This window comes from Panthera tigris, chromosome B4 (assembly GCF_018350195.1).
Source record: "Panthera tigris isolate Pti1 chromosome B4, P.tigris_Pti1_mat1.1, whole genome shotgun sequence".
NCBI lineage: Eukaryota > Metazoa > Chordata > Mammalia > Carnivora > Felidae > Panthera > Panthera tigris.
In genome coordinates, this window is record NC_056666.1 from 129,183,829 (window position 1) to 129,204,090 (window position 20,262).

Sequence of the window (20,262 nt, forward strand, 5' to 3'; positions counted from 1 at the left end):
GGGAGAAGGGGGACAGCCATCTCCATCCAGTCCACAGACACCGAGCAAGTGGGGCTCCGGGACAGCAGATTCCCATTCCGCCGGACCTCGGTCGGGGTTCTGCACCGGGGCCTTACAGCTGCCGTAGGCACAGGGAGCTCTGGGCACGACCAGAGTTTCCGAGAACGGCTCCGGCGATGGGGCCCGTACCCGCTCTGCGGGGGCTGTCATTTCAGAGTGCACGAGAGGTCACTGCGTGTCACACCCAGCCCCTCCTCCCAAGACAGTCAGTGAGCCGAGCCTACGAGAACAGGTCTAGCCGCAGAAGGTGACAACGGTGTGGAGTGAAAAGCTGCTCAGGAGAAAAGACATAAATCAAGGGCACACGATGGGCAGAACACGCATTCCTGGTGCAGAACGTGCAGTAAACGTGCAAGCTCACCTAGCGAGGACACTGCTGGGTTCGACCATAATCCATCAAGAGGGAGGGGGAGAAAAAGGGAAGTGAGATGACTTTCTAGTTGCCCTTTCTCTCTTCACTGGGGGACCGTCCACCCAGAGGCATTTCAACAGCAGGGTGAAGAGGCGGGGGCTCAAAAGCTGGCCTGCCCGAGAGGCTCCAAGTCTCCGACAACTTGAGAACCGACTTTGGGAATCTCTAATTAGCCGTAAACGCCGGGAGCGCTGCTTCGCAAAACCTGGGGGTCTCCGGTGTGCACAGCCACTCAGAAAGTTAGGAGGCCGGGGGAGAAGTGGGCTGGCTACCACCGGACCCGCTCCCCACACGGCCGAGCTGCCGCCTCCCGTGAAAGAGGGTCCGGCCTCTGCTTCGATCCCCCAAACGCTCCGAACTACGAATCGTGAGATGCTCTTCCTCAGGGAGGAAGGCCCGCGCTCACCTGGTCCTTCTTGCTCTTGTGTGAGGAGGCCACGTGAGCCAGGTACTGAATGACTTTCTTGGTGTTCTCTGTCTTGCCGGCTCCAGACTCACCCCTGCCAAGAGAGCCAAGAAAGTTCTCAGGGGGGACGTGGCCAAAGCCTTGAAGCGCAACGCACCCGGGCCACCGCCTCCCGTCCCGCTAGGTGTCAGTGAGGGACCCAACCCCTTGCGGCAGGAGGGGGAACAGGCGAATAAATGCTGCGTTCTGGAATCCTCACTCCAGCCGCTTCCCATGGGCCTCGGGAGGCCCGACAGCAGACCGCCCGGACCCGCTGCCCGGCCTGGTCACCTGGGAGGCTTGCTGTCACAAAGTCTCAGGATCGGCTCTGGGCAGCTGTTGTCTCACGGGCCAAAGGCACTCACACGTGTCCCTTCGAAACCACTTGAAGGAATGTTCTGTACCATCAACTCCCCCCACAGTGGGGTTTACTTATCTCCTCGGTAAGTGCCGGGGGCCAGGGCGAGCAGCCCCGGTGTCTGCTTCAAAGCAGGTAAAGAAAGCCACCGTTCAGAGCTAGAAGGAATGTGCTCTGGAGGCACCCACCAGTTCCCAACTGTGCTCTGTGGAGAAGATTCCTGCTTCTCTCTGCTACGGACCTCCCCGCACGGCCACGGGACTGCCGAGCGGCTAACCTGGGGCCCGGAGGCCCATCCCTTGGGGAAAGGGCGGGGGCCCGACTGGGAGCGGACCTCAGCAGCCTGGGTCTCGGCAGGAGTCCGCACAGCGAGGACAACCCAGGGGGTGACACGAGGCCCCGCCACCCGGGCAGAAACACTTACGTGCACAGAATGGACTGGTCCTCTCGGTCTGAAACAAAGAAGACATCAGGTTAACATCTGCCGGATACAAAAGCCTCCCTGTCAGGCTTCTGAAGAGCTGCCCCTTCCCCAGGAGCAGAAGGTCTCGGCCGCTGCCCTTGCGGAGGGCCCCGCACGCCGGCCGGCATCCACCCGCCCGATGCCCCACTCGGACGGGTGCCAGTGTCGCTGGGCGTCTGCCCCTCCCCCCACCACTCCGGGAGCTCAGCCTGCCCACCCCACCCTCCCCCCCAGGAAACCACCTCCAAGAAAGCCCATCTCCAGAGAGGTCCCCAGGAGTCTGCTGCACCGAGGGCGGAGGGGAGGCCTGCCCTGTTACGCTGACCCTTGGGGCGGGGGCCGTAGAAATAAGGCCCGGCAACATCGGTGAGGCGGCTGGGTGCGGGCCGGGCAGACCAGGCTAGGGCACAGGGCCGCCTCTGCCGCGGGGTGTGTGGGACCTCCGACCCGTGCGCGGGCTCCTGGAGCCCCCGCCTCCTCCCGTGACGGGGAGACGAGCACCCGTGCACGGAGGCAGCAGTGCGGGGTCTGGCACGTGGGAGTGCTCAGCGAGCTGGTTCAAGGGCAGCTCGGAAGGAACGCAAACATGTCAGAATCACAGCTTCTGACCGGCGTCTGGGACAACCTGGGCCTCTAGGCCTGGCCGTCGGGAACTTTCTACCACCGTCCCCAGCTGTGACTCCCTTAGCAAGTAAGGATACACCAGCTCGCGCCCCTTGTGTGCGGGAGGAACAGTACCGACCACGCTTTGAAAGCGAAGTCTGACAGAAATGCTGGAAGGCGTCTGGGCTGACCTGGTTCAGGGCGGGGTGTCCAATCCTTAGCAATGGCTGAGAAGACAAACTCATGTTTTTCCCCTTTTCACCCCACCCTGCGTAATCCCCTCAACTCCCTGAGGTCAAATCCGCTGAATCCGGGACCAGGCTCCTTGCTGATATTTGAGCTGCCGTGAGGTCTGTAAATCCCAAGTCTCGGTTTCCTTATCCATAGAGTAACTATGCTACTAACTCCCTGACAGGATTAGCGTGGAAAACAGAAATAACACATGTAATGGATGGACCGGCACGTCAATAGGACGAGCTCCGCAAAAGGCCGCTGTCTACTTCCCCACGCGAAGTGGGAGTCCCTTAATGAGGAGGAACAGAGGACTGCTAGTCAAGCCCCAGTAGAAGAGCACTGGCTGAGGAGTCTCAGAGGAGGACCGGCCACAATCAGAATTCGTGGTGCTGCACAGAAACCAGCGCTGGTGGTCTGGAAGGACACGCTCACTGGCTGCCACTGCCCGGCCAGGGCCCTGCAGGATGGGACAACGGGAGAGTGACTCATGGCTCACTGTGTTCACGGCCTCAGGAGACGGCTTTAGCTGTTCAACACCAACAGACACCGATCAGCTAGGTCACCTGCCTCCTGGCAAGGAGAGCCTCCAACGTGCCCAATCTCGGCGCGTATGCGTTTACACGCGTCTCCAGCCCTTGTCTGTGGGTCGCTCGGGAGGGAAAGAGGACATCCAGACAGAGAGAGGCAAGAATAAGCCTCCCACCCAACACAAACGGCAGCGCCCCCCCCCCCCACAGCCCTCCCTCCGGCCCCCTAGCAAACATCAACAGTGTGGGGGTGCAAGGGAACTCAGCCAGGCACCTCCACCCACACACCCCACACCCTGCTCACCACTGGGCACCTTCTCAGAGCAGCCCCTGGTCTCAACTTTCCCACCAAACGAGGTCCTTCAAGACCGACCTCAAGACCACGCAGCAAGGGCCCAGGGAGCCTCTGCAGGGTCTCCGGAAGACAGAGGGGGGCAGGAAGGGAGCAGGGGCTAAGGGCTGGGGAGGACAGGGCAGTCCCCAGCACCCGCCCCCTGAGGACAGCATGGCCACCAGCAAGGTCTGAGCAAACCCGGCTGTGATCCCAGGCCCTGGAGCCCCCACCCCCACCCCCTCACATCTCTGTGGGGCCAGCCCCCACCGCGGACACGTTCAGTCACTGCTCCACAAGTGGGCAAGAATGTACCTGCGCGGGCTGGCAAGTTGTAAGGCAACAGCGGCCGACGCTACCATAAAAGGAAACATCCCCATCCCTTCCAGAAGGAACCGTTTTCCCAGGGCTGCCCAGGCCCCGTCCCTGGGATGGCTAGAATTCCTCTGATTGTGTGTCAGATGCTGAGCTGCCGAACAACAGGAAGCAGAGCCCACAAACACACACGTGTGCAGACACACGGCCGCGCAGAGCTGCGGACAGGCTGCGTGCGGGCCCATGCGCTCGCGAGCACGTGCACACCCACGCCCGTGGACACACAGGTACGGACGCGGGTGCGCGTGAACACGAACGCAGACGCGCACATGGGTGGCACGCACAGAGGCCTGAACACGCTTCAATTCCCGATTCTGGACCCAAACGCTAGGCGGCCTCCATGCACTTCACCGCCTCCAGGCCTTCCTCTCCTGACCCTTCACCCCCAATCCCTGAAGCACCACTGTCAACACGGCCTGCAAGGACACACTCCGATGCTCTCATTTTATAAAGAAGTCTGGATTCGCTTTGCCAGAATACTCTTTTGGGCAAACGCTTTTGCAAAGAAAAACTGATGGAGGCCTCTCTCGTCTCCTCAGCTCTGGTCTCTACCCCGTAGGCCCCAAACCCACCTGCCTGCAGTGAAAGGACACCATGGCCCCGTAAGTCTGGAAAGGTCTTTTCAGTTCCTACAGTGGGTTTGGGTCTGTTATCTTGCGGCCTCACAGGAGGAGGCAGGGGACAAGGCGGGCACTGTCCCTGGTTTACGTGTGTTTCTTCTCATAGTGCTTCTGGATTTGTTCCTCAGCTCGGAAGCTCTTCTGGGTACGGGGATGGTTAGAATTCTCAGCAACCAGGAAGCTCTCTGCCTGACTCAGTTTACTCGGCCAGACCTCCCGTGCATTCCAGCGGGGTCCCTCCTTAACACCCACTCCGTAAGACCTTCCCCACAAGGTAACCTCGTGGCACACAGACACTCCAGAATTCAGGCTGCTGTGTTTTTGTGTGACTGTTTATTTATTTTTGAGAGAGAGAGAGAGAGAGAGAGAGATAGAGAGAGAGAGAGAGAGATTGAGAGACAGAGCACGAGCAAGGAAGGGGCAGAGAGGGAGGGAGGCACAGAATCCAAAGCAGGCTCCAGGCTCTGAGCAGTCAGCACAGAGCCCGACGCGGGGCTCGAACTCACAGACGGTGAGATCGTGACCTGAACCGAAGTCTGACGCTTAACCAACTGAGCCACCCAGGCACCCTCAGGCCGCTCTGCTGTGATTGAAGTCCTTATTTGGGCCTATAGGGACTGAAGGCTTATTTGAAAACACCCTTCCTTCTGCCACACCAGGAGGAGGCAGGCAGACAGAAAGACGACAGGAACCCTATTGCCCAGAACCAGGCGAGTGCACCCATCAGAGGCAATCCAGTTCTGAGAAACAGGTTTCCTGCCGGGATGAAGGCATCAGCCTGACTGTGGCCCCTAACCTCTCCTGCCCAGCCCCTAACTTGGTGGGGGCTGGGTAGAGATGGGATTATAAAACGTCTCTCTAGTGGTTTTCAACTCTTTAAGAGCAACTTTCTCTCAGATAAACTCTTGAATTTCCAACTTGAAGAACAGGAGATAAACACCAGAGCTGCCTTGGTGGTAGAGACAGGGCTCCTTAGAGCACACTTAGACAACCACTACCTGTGTGTCTGGAGCACTGACAGAAGAGAGAGGACAGCGTTCTGATTTCCACTCTGTACTCTCCCTAGAGATGCCTGGCCCCTTGACCTCTCGGAATCGGAGGCCAGGGCCTGACCAGCAGGGCTGCTCTAAGGACTGAATGACATGGGTGCCTGAAGCACGTGGTACAGCACAGATGCCTGGAAACGTTGTCCTTAATAACCCCAGGCCCTTTGCACCTCCCCTGTGCACCCTCCACAGAACAACCACAAAAAAGGTTTTAAGTTACATGTTCACTGATGAGGCCATTCCCTTTCCTGATTTTATTTGAAACCCAAAATGCCCTGAGGCCTTTCAGAGCTGATACAGGCCTCCAGCCCGGGACAGGTGTTTCCAGCCGGCTCAGGAGGCCCAGCTCAGGTGGGAGGAGGGGAAACCTGACCGCAGGTATTTCACCCCAGGTACAGACTTCTGCTAGGGGCTTTATCGCTCACTTCCTCACTGAGAGGAGCTGCGATTCTTGTCCATAAAAGGCCACAAGGCTCGCAGAGTGGTGACATCAGCCCCGACAGGAAGTACACAAGGAAGAGAACGGGCCTGCTTCACCAACAGCCGCTGCCGGGACTGACTCATCAAACGCTCACTGAGCTAAGGGCTCCCGAGGGCCGGTTGCTCTCGGGGGGCACACCTGAGGAACGCCCTGCCCTCGGGACCCGTCTTCAGATCAACCAGGCTTCTTGAGCAGTGGAGATGGACCAAGAAAAAGGAAAACGAAGGGCAGTCCCAGGTCGGGTGCACACCAGTGTGGGGCGACCCGTGACAAGCAGGCCTAAACTTTCCCCCACCGAGGCATGTGCCTGTCACAAAAACGGCAGACAGACCCCAGGGTGGCTCACGGTGTGAACCCTGCAGAGTGTCGCCCGGGAACAAAGCGCAAAGGCCCGCACTCCGGAGCCGGTTCTCTCAAGAGCCCCGTGGAGTGTCGGGCTCTTGTGGGCCACAGGGCAAAGCTTTCGCCAAGTATGAAACGTGGAGACACCTGTGGGTTCAGGCTCAGAACTTGGGGGCTGGGAAGGCCCCGGGGAACATCTGGCTCAAACAAGTCCGTTCAGAGGGCAGGACACCGAGTCCCGGAAACTCTCCTACGTTGTCAAAGGCACGCAAGCTGGGCCACGAAGCCGGGCCTCCGGGAGTCTGGTTCTTCCCTGTGGACGCTTCCTAACAGGGCAGGCCGCTCGGCCACCAGCAACGCTGCAGAGCAGGAGCCGTCTGCTTTCTCAGGAAGGGTTCCGGGGGCCTTACAGACCCACCTGGTACTTTCTCCAAAGCCAGACCCATTCACCCGGGTTGCAGGTGCTCGGGAGGCAAGGAGAGAGGTGAGAGAGGCAGAATGATGCTCCACGTCGACACGGGCGGCAGGCCGATGCTAAGCCTCAGGCCCCGTGTGTCGTGGAGCCTCTGGCAGACCGCCCGCCTCGCCGTCCGCAGCCAGGGACTCCCAAGCACGCAGCATGGTAGGTGCCAACGGTCTCGCCAAGGCACGCGGGTGGGTCCAGACCAGGAAGATGCCAGTCAGCAGCAACCGCGGCCAGAAAGCAGCTGGCTGTGGCCCAGTGTCTCCACCCACACACTCCCCCAGGCGCGGCTGTGTCCGAACCCCCGCCAAGTAGGCCCAGGTCTGTCGTTGCGGGAGGCCAAGAACGGGCGCCTCCCCCATCAGGCACCTTCGATAATTAGAAAGAAGCCCCAGGGACCGCACTTAACGTTCACCATGGTAGAGGGCAGGCCAGGCCCCAAACAAGTCCTCTTTCGGCCGAAAGGCACCTAGCTGCTCACACCGGTGACTCCCGGGGCGCGGGCAGACCTGCCAGAAGCCACCGCTGGTCGCTGGGACACCTCGTCCCTGGGCGGGGCTGGGAGTGTGGGGCGGCTGCTGAGACAGCCCTGGCAGGTCTGTCAGGGTGGAGGGAAATTCGAACGTCACACGTGAGTGCCGACATCTCACAGCAAATGCCATCTGGACGCTCAGAGAGACCGTGTCCCAAACTCTGGAAGGCCAGCCTGCCTTGCTCTTAAACAACGTTCCCCTCAGGGCAAAGGAGAGACAGGCAGGGGGGCTGGGCTAGGCCCACTAGAGCCCCAGGTCACAGCTCCACTATCCAGGAGGGACGAAGGGAAGCATGGGAGGGAAAGACAGTGGGGCACCAGGAATGAGAGGGACTTGGCCAGACAAAGCTCAGGACCCACTTGGCCCCACATCAGAGCACAAACAGGCCTGGCTTTTAGAAATGCCCCCGTGATGAGTGTCGTCAGGCTTGGCGGAGGACAGCAGGAACTCGGGTGCCGGGAGGCGAGCGGTTATAACACGTGGAGCTGCGTCCCGAAGAAGCCAGTGGCCCCGGTCGCCTTGAGAAGGGGCCATCAAACGAAATGAAAGGCATGTTGGTAACTGTTAGGCCAGAATTTGCTCCTGGGGCATGGCCTCTGTCCTTGGCTTTCAGCTTAGCGTGTCTGTGGACCAGCAAAGGGTGGGGACCGGATCTTCATCGAGTCCCCAAGTCTGGCTGGAATGACGGCCTCAGCCCCGGCCAGAGCTGCCTGTTGGCCAAAAGAACATCAAGGGTCCTCAGAGTTCGTGGCAAAGGTGGCCACCGGGCCAACAGCCTTGGTCAAGACCAAAGGAGTTTGACAGAAGCCAGTTAGAGAATCCTGACTTTCACGCCGGCACACTTTCAGCTCTCTTACTCTTTAGTTTTAGAGACTTCGTCTTGTTCTCATCGGACAGCTTCATTCCTGAAATCAGGCAGGGGAAGGAAAGCAACCCATTCCTCTGAACACACGGACGATCAGTCCTGACCTATTGGAACACAACTCTGCTGGAGTCTGGGCCAGAACTGGACAGAACAGGAAATACGGCCGGTAAGCGGCATTCACAGGCCGAGAGGAGGGGCGTGTCCACGGAGGCTAAAAGCACAAAGCTCCTGGGCCATTACAGACTTTGCAGGTGCCTTCTGGTTGTTTGTCCGTGGGCTGGAGAGGGGTAGTGACGGATACACTGAGCCACGCTTTGGACCACCCTCAAAATTTCAGGTTCCCAGAGGGCACCTCCTTCTCGCCTCCCACTGCAGATGGCCCAGAGCAAACCCCAGCAGACCCACTGGGTTGGATTCAAAGCCAAACAAAAAAGTAAGCCTAAATAAAGCCGAATCCTTGAAAAGGATCCACGAACCGCAGATTCCTCTTCTAGAAAGAACATTTTACAGAAATGGGACGGATAGGCACGACCACATTATAATTAAGCAGCCTCACTCTGAGGACCGGGCTCTCCTACTGGGGGACCCGACCAAGCAGCCTCCTGCGAGGGGCTGTAGGACAGCACCTCACCCCCACCCCGTCCAGGCTCGGGTGGACCCAGGGTCGCTTGTCACAGCACGCCCCACCCCCAGGGTCCCCACCTTATGTCAACAGAGGATCCCTTTCAGCGCTGCTCAAAAGAGACACCTCTGAGTGCACGTTTTCCTGAAGCCCCGCCGAAGCCATGTCGACCCGCGGGCCTCCGGCTGCCCGCTGGGGGCCGCGGACAAGACAGGCCAAGTCGGAGACCGCATCTGCCCGCGCATGCCTGTGTGCTCTGCGGCCGCTGCTGGGAAAGTGGCTTTGACGAGTCACTTCCTATGCACACTGCTACCAGAGCCTGAACTCTCCCGAGTTGCTCTCGGAGAAGATTAAGAAGCCTGCCCTGGAGCGAGCATTTGGCGATCACCTCCATTAAGCGAGAGTGGGAGCGTGGAGGGAAAGAACGCAGGACGTGGAGGGCACAGACGGTGAAGTCAAAAACTGATTGCAGGCCAGGCCCCTTGTCTCATCCCCGCAAAACCCCCCGCCACGTACGTTTCCGTTGAGCCAAGAGGCAGACAAGAGGAGGAAGGCTCAGCGAGAGCGGTCCCCCATCAGTCAGGAACCCAAATCGAGGGCAACCCCAGCCACTCTTCTCCACACCACACCTCTGGCTCACAAGACAAGTTCCTCCTAAAGCTGAGGCTGCTGGCGTGGGTGACCTATGCCACGTCTTGTGTCAAAGCCGCTCCCACCAGCCCCACAGCCCTAAGGCGAAGCGAGGCTCCCTGCTCTGTGCTAGGCTCTCTCCCTCCTCCTCAAGTTCATTCACCTGCCTCTCGGGACCTCTTCCAGGTGGGCCCAAGTCTGGTGCACAGAGACCACCTGCGGGCAGGGGGCACGCCCCGTGGGGAAGGCAACCACACATGGGCACTCGGGGCCTGGCCCCAGACCTCCCTGCGGCTGGCGGGGGCCTCTGCGTGCACGGTAGTGCTTCTCTGGCAGGGCCCGAGCCCCCTGGCCGGCACGTTCCTGCTTAAGTGGAGTCATCCCATCTGTGGTTTCCTCGGCCGCCTGTCCTGGTGCGTGTGTTCACGGTCATGTTTCCTCGTCCCCGGGAAGCACTTCCCCAGCGCCTCCCCCCGCTTGGCGCTTTTTTCCCTCAGAAAGGCCTCGGAAAGCAGAGAGTTCAACAGCAGCAGTTGGCAGAGAGAGTGTGGAGAAGGAACGAGGGCCTCCAGCCAGCCAGACACACAGAAGTCCTCCAAATGCCAGCCAGAGAGCGAGGGGCAATGGTGCCCCTGGGGGACAGGCACCGGGACGGGGGACAGAATCAGGAGGCCCTGGTCTCTGGCGCTGACTGGACAAGTCAGTTAGCATTCATCTCTGGGCCTGTCCCTTCACCGGTGAATTACAGGGATCACACTCACATACGAAGACAGCGCTAGAATTCCACCCCTGGGTCAGCCCGGAGGTCAGTCTGCCGCCGAGGGCGCTCGGACACCCGCTGGACACTCTGAGCAGCTGCTGGGGGACCAGCCGCTTCTCCGGGCAGCTTCTGCTGAGACGCAGAGGTGGGATTAGCCCAGAGCAAAGGGTTAAATAGTTCTCAGATTAGTTTAGGCCTGGAATGAAAGCAGACCCCGCTGCCACTCCCCCAGACACGCTGGGAGCTCATTAAAATACCATGAAGTCACCGAAAGCGAACGGGACCTGGCATTCTACCTAATCGGCACAGGAGAGGTTTTCTGCTTTCTCTGGGGAGAGAGCTGCGCTCAAGTCAGATTCTTTCACTGGTAGGTTCTCCCCTAAGAACACGCACACAGCCTGACCCCCAGAGGGAGAGCCCGGAACGCCAGGTCCCGCCGGGAGCCCGGGGTGCCATTTCCCAACCCCATGGCGCCTTCAACAGGCCGCGTGCCGCTCCTGCCCCGGGACGTGCCCTCATGCCCCACAGCGCTATCCCCTGCCTGGCAAGGGGCTCACGCTCTCCTCCAGCGGCCCTTTACGGAACCCCGAGGACCAAGGACCGGCTCAATCCCTGAGGCAGGAAGAACCCATTCATGGCCACGGCAACATATTAACCAAGCAGAAAAGAAGCCAGGGTTGGGAGGGTGAACCGACCGAGTCACCGCAACTTTAATTAAACCCAAGGTCGAGGCTTAAAACAAACAGAACTGCCGGGCACGTCTGGGCTACAGTGTAACCACTTGTTGACGCACACCTGCCAGCCTTTCCGCAGGAGCCGGCCTCCCCGGTCCCTCCCCGACCACCCCAGGCCTGGGTGGCCACACCTTCCCCTGAACTCCCAGGACACCTGCTGCAGCCGCGCAATCGACACGGTGGCAGCTTGTCTTCTTCTACAGCCACGGCCCCAGATGTCTGCGTACAAACACGTCCCATCCCTCCGCCTGGACTGCCAGGGTCTCCAGTGCCAGAGTAATGCACTAAACCTCTTGGTATTCCGGCACTTTCCACCTCCTCTCTCCACAGACTAATCCAGGGTGCCAAAGGCTGCCATGCCCCATCCTGTGCCCACGGCAGACAGCACTAATCTATCCCAGCAGCATCCCTTGGCATTGAGTCTTGGATCCTTGGCAAGGCGGAGGCACTACTGATCCATGGAAGCCGACACTCAATAAAACCACTCTGCAGTGCTCAGTCCGGTGGTTCCCAAGTGCAGGCAGTTTTGCCCCCCAGGGAACATCTAGTAGCAAAGTCTGGGGACGTTTCTGGTTGTCACAATGGAGAGGGAGGGTGCCGCTGGCATTTAGTACAAAGGGCCCAGGTTGCTGCTAGACATCTACAATGCACAGAACAAGCCCCCTACCCCCAGCAGAGAATTATCCGGCCCCAAAGTCAAGAGCTGCCAAGTTTGAGAAGCCCTGGCTCACTCTGACAAATAGGTAGGGTGACCATAGGATTTATCACCCAAACTGGGCTGCTCTTGAAAGTGAAAATGGACACCACTAATATTAACTGCGGGACAAGAGGCATACGTTAGGACTGAGGCAAACCAGAGCGTTTAAGAGATGAAAGGCAGGGAGGTCCCAGGAACAGGTAAAGAGCTCATCTCATAAAAGTCCCCAGACAAAGCCGCCAACTACCCTATTTGGCAGAATAAATGCTAGTATGTCATAAGCCACAGGCAGCTCAGGGAGGAAACCTTTTTCGAGTTCCTGTTTAGGGAAAAAGCAGAAAAGGAACTATCCGGCTGTGCCCTTTAAGAGGTGAGTAGCAGAGAACAACCCTGTTTTCCCCCAAGGCCAGTGCCAAGGAGCTCATCTCAGAGCCCGCTGACCCCAAGGTACCACTGTCCATAATTAAGTCCTGTTAAGTAACTTCCTCTCTGCTCCAAGAACAAGAGACCTGTGGCTAACTGCTTGGCAGGTCAGCTGTGCCCAGCGAGAAGGGACTCGGAAATATTCTCAGTCGGTCACCGTGGGGGCTCAGGGCTGCAGCAACTCCAGCATCATGCAGAAGGTGAGGGAAAACCTCTCAGACGGAGGGTTAGAAATTACGTGGGCCCTGAACTCCCACAGATCGTTAAAAAGAAGCACCAAGGCCCCTGTCTTCCTGGGCCCGCAGTGGATTGGCATCCCTGGTCTCCAAAGGATGAAACGCACACCCACTTGCTCTTGTAATTTGGGAAGCCCCTCGCTTCCTATCAAGACCATTCCATTAGGGCCAAAGCTTCCCGGTCAACATGAAGGAAAGCTCCAGCCTTCTGGATATCCCTTTCCATTTTTCAATTATCTCCAACCTATGGAGCTGACTTGTGCTCCTCAAATTTTTTTTATTGCTGGATAAAAATTGGGCAAATCTCTTTAGGAAGGAGTCTTGCGTGCAAGACATGGGAAGAAAGGCTGGGAGTCCAGTTCTAAGGACCCCCAGCTGCTGGTGCCATGTTCCACATCATGACATTGCCCTTGCCACAATGGCTTGCCCGAAAGTAAAGGAAGGCCACGTGCTAGAAAACCGTTCAAATCCAGGATCCGAGTGTGGGAATGTGCCCTAATTCAGCAACGCAGAGCTCAGGAAGACTCTGGGGTGAACTTGCACTGGGCCAATTAAGACAGCTAGGAGAAAACTGACTCATAACCTCTAGAGACACAGACTCAGGCTCTTCTGGAATCTCACAGAATGTTCTCCCACCAGACTGCTTTAGTTAGCACTTTAAAACAGACATCCCACTTTAAAAGTAATGGGCTGGTTTCCCCAAGAAATTTTCATCGATGTAAACATAAGCCAAAGGCTAGGCCAAACTCGTACATGCTGCAGAATTCATTGAGCTTGGCAACGAAATGCCTTCCCCACAACAACTATGTGTACGACACGAGACAGACCCGCGGGCTGCCCCTTCAAACCACTATGCCACAGATAAAGCTGCTAATACAGCAAGGTTCTCTATCACCACTGCCCAGCTTCGTGGCCAAGTTTAAAGGAAACAAGCAGGCGCGTGTATTCGGATTTGGAAAAGCACTATCAGTATGAGGTTTGGGAATACAGCCCGGCCTGGAAGTTGGGCTTGACTCAGAATGACATTGACATGCCGCCATAGGCCAAGCACCTGGCTAAGCTCGAGAATATAAAGGCAACATGGGCCCTGTCTGTGTCTAGGAGGGAAAAACAAGTCTGTGAGCACCGAAGTCAAATGAAGTATCACCAAATCTAGTCCAGACATCCTCCCTGGAGGGCAGGAATGCCTCAGTCTGGTCTTTCACAAGGGAGTAGGGACTTGCCAGGCACTACAGGCAGCTGGCACGGGCCTGGCGGCCTGAAGCAGAAAGGCCTGGCAGAGAAACGGATGAGGTCCCCGTAGCAGGAAAGCCAGAGGCAGTGGAAAGCCGATGACAAAGGGCACTGCATGCTGCTGGCGGGTTGCAGAGTTACCTCTGGGGCCACGGAGGAGCCTTTTCGAGATTTTTGAAGATTTTGAATCAGGGGGTCTGATCAGATTTGCATTCTAGAAAGATGACCCTCTGTCAAAGGCAGAGGGAGGGCTCTATTAAGAGTGAAGGTTAAGAGGTCACAGCAACAGTGCAGGCAAAACCCTGCAGAGGCCATAACTGAGGTCAGGGCCAAGGGACGAAAGAGGGGAAAGGGGGCCGTAAATATGAAGAGATAAAACCCATAGAAAGTGCTAATGGACTTGAGAAAAGGAGGGAGAAAGAGAGAGAGGAGAGCAGAGGAACCGCTGGGCCCGGGTGGCTGGGTAGACGGAGAAATGGCAGCCAGGGGCAAAGGGCCAGCATCAATCAGGCGACGGTCCCGATCCTCCCCCAGAATGTGCCGGTCAAGGCGCTCAACTGGATGGGTCCGTCATCCAGAGGAACAGCTGAGCAAGCGGTGAGACCGTGAGGAACACCGATGCGCGGAGGGGTGGCCAGAGATCAGGAGAAGCAGAGAGAGGGTCACACAGGAAGGAAGGGCTGTCACAAGGGGCGGTCAAGATTGTCCAACACTGGGGAGAGGTTAGGTAAGATGAGAACACGCGAGAGCTGTGGAAACAGCAACACAGGGAGGGTAACCTTTGTCAGAGTGGAGAAGTGCTGGGGCCAGCGGGGTGTGGTACTTCCTCTCTCAAGTTCCAGTGTGAGAAGACAGAGAGTGGACACAAGCTGGGGGGGGGTGGGGGGGGGGTGCAGAATCCAAGAGAGATTTAGTGCCTGTTTCTTAAAGATAAGAAAAACTTAAGGGGCACCTGGGTAGCTCGGTCAGTTAAGCGTCCAACTCTGGGCTTTGGCTCAGGTCATGATCTCACAGTTCGTGAGTTCGAGCCCCGCGTCGGGCTCCGTGCTGTCAGCACAGAGCCTGCTGGGGATTCTCTCTCTCCCTCTCTCTCTGCCCCTTCCCTGCTCATGCTTCCTCTCTCTCCCTGTCAAAATAAATAAATAAACTTTAAAAAAAAAGAAAAGAAAAGAAAAACTCAAGTGCGTTTCCAGATTGTGAGGAAGCAACAAGAGAAAAGACATGAAAAACGAGGAGGAAAAAGGAGTACCTGGTAGAAGGGACCTGTAAGTGAGGAGACTGGCACAGAGGGTCTTGACAAGAATGAGAAATTGCGGTAACTAGGAACTCTATTTTTAGAGCTTCTAGAAGGTTCTCTCAACATATAAACATGCCCTTTGATAGCCACTGGCCTCGGCTCTCACATTGGCTCAGAGACCTCCATGATGCACTGCGCCATCACCAACGCCAATCCAGGCCCTAAATCCCTGTGACCGTGAATGTGGATGAGCACCTGCAAGGGTGTCCACGAGGCTGCACGTGAAGACTGAGCCACAGGGAAGGTCAAGGCACTCACCTTGCATCATACTCCTGTAGGCAGTGTCTGTGATGGCATAGATGTGGGGGGGCATCTCGTGCCTCTTCTTGCCCTTGTACATTTCCACGATCTCCTCGGAGTAGATGGGCAGGTTCTTATAAGGATTGATGACCACACAGAAAAGGCCTGAATAGGTCTAAAGAAAAGAGCAGCAAACAGGAAAGGGTTAGACAGTCTTGATTCTCAAGGGGGTGCAAATTGGGTGGCAAACTTATCTGCCACCAAGGGCCGGGATTCGGGCTGCTGGGAAGGCACCCCGGGACGCCCTAACTCTCTGTGCCGCGCCCTGCCAGGCCCGCTGCGGGGGCACGGGCACTGGCACCGTCTCTGCTCACTCAGCAAGGGTCCTCCCCCGACGGCGTGACCGCTGCCAGCTCTGTGCGCCAACGAGCAGGTGCCTTGGGCAAGAGCCATGGCAAGCTGCGCAGACGGTACAAGTCCAGTGACAAAACTCAGATCCAGGGACAATAAGAGATGTGTCTGCCGTCACGAGATGCACAGAGAGAAAAGAACCGGGCTGCAGCAAAAGCAAACTGTGCAGAAACACAACGTACTCCGCCCTCAAGGACTCTCGGGGAGACAGGCAAGCCTACACTTTTCCAGCATCGGGAAAACCCCGACCAGACCTTTTGTGGGCTAGTATATCGCTGACAGCTCTCCCTCTCGAATCATCTAGAGACATTCACATGAGCATCCCTCAAAAACTCGACCATTTTCATGTCCCCCGTGAGCCTTCTCCAAGACTCGAGTCTTCTCAGAAGGGGGAGCCCGATTAGCCAACACCCTTCACGTGAGGCACCCAAAAATACACCCAATACTCCAAGTCTGACCTGATGGGATTAAAATCCGACCCCAGAGTCAGCCGTCCTGAGTTCAAATTCCAGCAAGGGCCAAGTTTCTTAACCGCCCTCTCCCTCCATTTCTCAATCTGTAAAGTGGGGACAGCCGGACTCTATGCCTCCCTGAGCAGTTTTCAGGATTGGCACGCACCCAGGACAGCCTTGGAGAAGAGCTCTGAGAAGGTCAGGAAAGCAGGGTCCAGTGGCAACTGGCCAGACAGCTCTTTCTTCAGGGGCTTAAGGTAAATTCGTGTTAACTTGTGACTACTAATTCTTTTTCTAATAACCTGTTCCTTTGTCTTCCAAGATCTGTCTCCCGGGGCCAAAAAAAAAAAAAAAAGACAGGCTCCGAACAAGTTGGGCATGACTCCTGAAACCACCCAGGTGGTAGGTGCTCAGATGGGGGGGCGGGGGGACGCAGCCCAAGCCCCCTCTTCTGAGGACAACACACCAGAGTTCCAGAAGCAGCCATGCAAAGCTGTCATTCACACACACCTGCAGCCCTGACTCTGTTGAGTGACATCTGAAAGCCATGAAGCAGTGAACGGCAAAGCTGGGAGCAGCCCTTGGTGTCCCCCACCCCCTCCCCCTCCCCAGGCCAGACCTCCCTGGTCAGAGGCCAGTTCTCTGAACTATCTTTTTGTTTTCCTCATTACAAGTGGCCTCCACCCTCACTGTCCACGGCTGTGCCCCTCGGTCCAATAGCAGCCAACACCCACAGGGCACTGTGCTATGTGTCAACCCAGCCCCATCCCGCCCTGCCCTCTCCGCTCCTGCCAAAACGGAAGATGGGTCTTGTGGCTGAACCCCAAGACAGGTTCCACACGGGAACTAGTCGCAAGGACAAAGCCCTTTCCAGCTGTGGCCAAGGGCTATGGCGCGTGGACTTTCCAAACAGAAGTTAAAGACTCAAAGCAGAATTCCAGGAGAGCCTGGGTGGCTCAGTCGGTTGAGCCTTCGCCTCTTGATTTCGGCTCAGGTCATGATCCCAGGGTCGCGGGATCGATCGAGCCCCGTGTCAGGCTCCCACAGGGCATGGCTTCTGCTTAAGACTCTCAGTCTCCCTGCCTCTGCTCCTCTCCTGCCGGTGCACATGCTGGCTCACTCTCTCCAAAATAAGACGAAAATAAAAGCAGAGCTCCAGAGGGACCCAGTAACCCACAGTGGTCTGCAGGCCGAAGAGCAGCCAAGTTTGGAAAGGACCAAGTGCATCTGGCTGCCTCTTGTGTTTGGAGGCGGGGACTCGGGGCCCTCAATTTTCTCTCTTCCTGGGATAATCAGTCATTTGTTTTCCCTCCAACGACTCTTTCACAAGGGACCAGGAAAGCTCCGAAGCAGAGAAGGCCACACGTGGTGTGGGCCACCTGCAGCGCGGGTATCACAGGAAGATAAGAGGAAAGCAGGGGACTTCTGGTTTTTCCTCCATGGGACTGTCGGGCCAGGATGAGATAAGGCCAGGGAGCAGTGAGGTCATCCCAGGAGCTCAGAAACAATTAAGCTCTGTTCCTGGGGTGTGAGAAAACCCACACTCTAGGAACTCGGCCCGATGAAAGCCAAGGACACATGGCCACACTTTTAGGGCCTGCCTCTGAGCCAGATGTTTGCAAACAGCTGGTCATGACAGCAGAAGGGGACCGGGGTTCCCGGGACAAGGCTTTCTGACAGCTGGGTGGGCAGATGGTCCTGTGGACGGTTCTCTCCGGAGACCTTCAAAGTTCTCTGGACTAATCCCATCAAACCAGCAGCCGTGAGCCCAGCAGCTCAGGTGGGAGGAAGGAGCCCTGATGGCGAGCCTCCCTCTCGATACTTGCAGAGGCACGGACACCGAGCAAGTGGCTTTGCTCCCACATGGCTACGCCAGGAAGCTGCTCCATTCACGGGCCACAGAGGCTCTTTGTGCCCAGCCGCCCCCTGTCCCGGGGCCTCACCCCCCAAGGAAACAGACAGAGCAGCTGTGCACAGGATTAGCCACGCCGCCCACAATGCCAGGCGAACACGCTGCACAAAGGCTCCCCGGTCGCAATTTGGAGCGTCGTGTGCAGAGAGGTTGACTGTGAATGAGGCGGCATCCCCTGCCCAGCGGCTCCAATCCCCCCACGGCTCTGCACCTGCTGGGGTCCCCATTAGGGCGACTGCGGAGACAATCGACTTCTCTTCCGGGGAGGATGCTTAGGAAGAGGCTGGTCTGAGGCACACGGGAGGCGACAGAAACAGGAGTGAACGCCTCCAACCAAAGAGTCCTGCCTGCCTCCAGAGGGAAACCCACGCTAGCGGAGGAGAAATGAAGCAACCATCATTGAACCCGCTTTAATAATATTTCCCTTTGTGGGACAGAAGACTGCAGCCAGTTAAGGCAGGCGAGCGCAGGCCCCGCCCCCCTGACGTGTGTCGCACTCGGCAAATCCCTAGCGGGACACAAGCTGAACAGAGACCCCCAGCAAAGGCCACGCAGAGGAACAGCTACCTTCACTTAGAACAAACGGCAGCAGCTGCACAGTCCAGACCCTGCCGTGAGCCAGGTGCTGGCTGGCGTTCACACACTCATGAGTCCTCGCCTGCGAGGAAGTGGGGTTCCTCGTAGCCGCGGCGTGTGGTGGGGAAGGGATCTGAACCAGGACCTGGAGGCCCCAAGTGCCGTGACCTTCATCGCCCTGCTTCACCAAGCAGAGCCTGTGTCAGCTTAGGGGCACAGCAGAGTGGGCACGATCTGCTGTGGAGCCTGCCTGGGGGGCGTCCCACTCTCAGACAATAGGACTTGGATCCCAGCTGCCCCAGCAGACAAATGATGCTTTCTCAGAGGCCCCTTGTTTTTCTACAAGTCGCCAATTCTGAATTCCAGTGGTTAATATCCTTAGGGACAGGGGCTTTTAATTCTGTCCATACGACATTCTCACCAAGGAAAAGATAGCTGGGCTGAGGGTCAAAAAACCCCGAGCTACAGTCTCAGGATGCATGATCCCGCACTGGGCCCTTGCGCCCTCTAGGCCTCAGTTCTCCTCACCTGCCGTATCAGCAGGTTGGGCTAAGCTGGCCTACAAAGGACTTTTCCAAGAAGACGGTTCTGTGTAGTTCCTTTCTGGTAGCTCCTGACTAATCAGGCCCATCCCCAAAGGGTGGTCTTCAACGGCAGGACATAAGAACTTCATTATCATGGACCGATTTAGCAATCAGCAAGGTAACACAGCCCCGGCATGCGGCTGGCCCGGTCAGAACTCCTGGGCAATCAATCCAAGAGGTTTGGGACTTCACAGAGGACTCTGGCACATGGCAGGGCACTCGGAAGTAGCAGTCCAGGATGGCAGGGCAAGTGCCCTGTGGAAACATGTGCTGAGGTCACCCTGAAACTGTATAAAAAACAAAATGGCCGACTCTGTGGGGGCCACTCGCCATCCGTGTGCCAGGAGGAGCCCAGCACCTCCTTGTATTGCGTATGTGATCATGAGCTAACCCCTGGGTCTGAGGCTTCACCTTCCCATCTATGAAATGAGAGGGTGGTAAGCATCTCGAGATGTTTTCTTCCTCCAATTCAAACAAAGTTTTGAGAACTGTTTTATTGAGCTCCAAGACCAAGAAGGCCAAGGTAAACCTAACAACATACCTAAACAAAGAGCTATTTTAGGAATAAGAGCCAGGTAGTTCTTCCCTACCTGGGACAAAACTAGAAGGAAATACCTGGGACACTGAACAGAAGAAATAAGAAATTAGCAATAACTTTTGTGACCCTAAGACTGAAAGATCTTGCAGCCTATTACACAGGAGACGGGAAAACGCTACGGCGAGGAGCTGTCTCTGTGCACAGGTAGCCCTGCTAAGCCAGAAGAAAGAGGGTGGCTCAGTTGGTTAAGCAACTGACTTCGGCTCAGGTCATGATCTCACGGTTTGTGGGTTTGAGCCCCGCGTCAGGCTCTGTAACTGACAGCTCAGAGCCTGGAGCCTGCTTGGGATTCTGTGTCTCCTCCTCTCTCTGTTCCTCCCCTGCTAGTTCTCTGTCTCTCTCTGTCTGTCAAAAATAAATATGCGTTAAAAAAAAAAAAAAGAGAGAGAAGGGACCACGCCTTCTCTGCACACCCCGGGTCCTTTACACGTGCTGTTTTCTGGACGCTAAGCCTGGCAGGGCAGGGGCACCGCCAAGCTGCACGGACCAAAGGTTCAAGTCCTCATCTCCGCTCAAAGCACACTCCCCAGGGAACTAAGCCACACCCACAGGCCTCTAAAAAGAAGAAGATGGTGGAGGTTCCAAAATGAGACTGAGCAAATGGGGAGGGGGAAGGGGACCAGGAGGTGCAGGAGGAAGGAGCGAGGCGGGAAACCAGGGCATGGCAGTCCCTTGCTTTAGAAGGAACTATCCTTCCTG

At 57.0% G+C, this 20,262-nt stretch overlaps 1 protein-coding gene across 1 annotated transcript in view; it reads right to left on the reverse strand.

Annotated features, from left to right (window-relative positions):
* MYH9 (myosin heavy chain 9) overlaps positions 1 to 20,262 on the reverse strand; it is a 92,291-nt gene that overhangs the window by 40,362 nt on the left and 31,667 nt on the right. The window contains exons 3-5 of the mRNA XM_042993168.1: positions 15,049 to 15,205; positions 1,700 to 1,727; positions 879 to 972 (exon numbers count right to left, since the gene is read on the reverse strand). Of these exons, the coding sequence (XP_042849102.1) occupies positions 879 to 972; positions 1,700 to 1,727; positions 15,049 to 15,205 (279 nt within the window). The remainder of the gene's footprint in view (positions 1 to 878; positions 973 to 1,699; positions 1,728 to 15,048; positions 15,206 to 20,262) is intronic.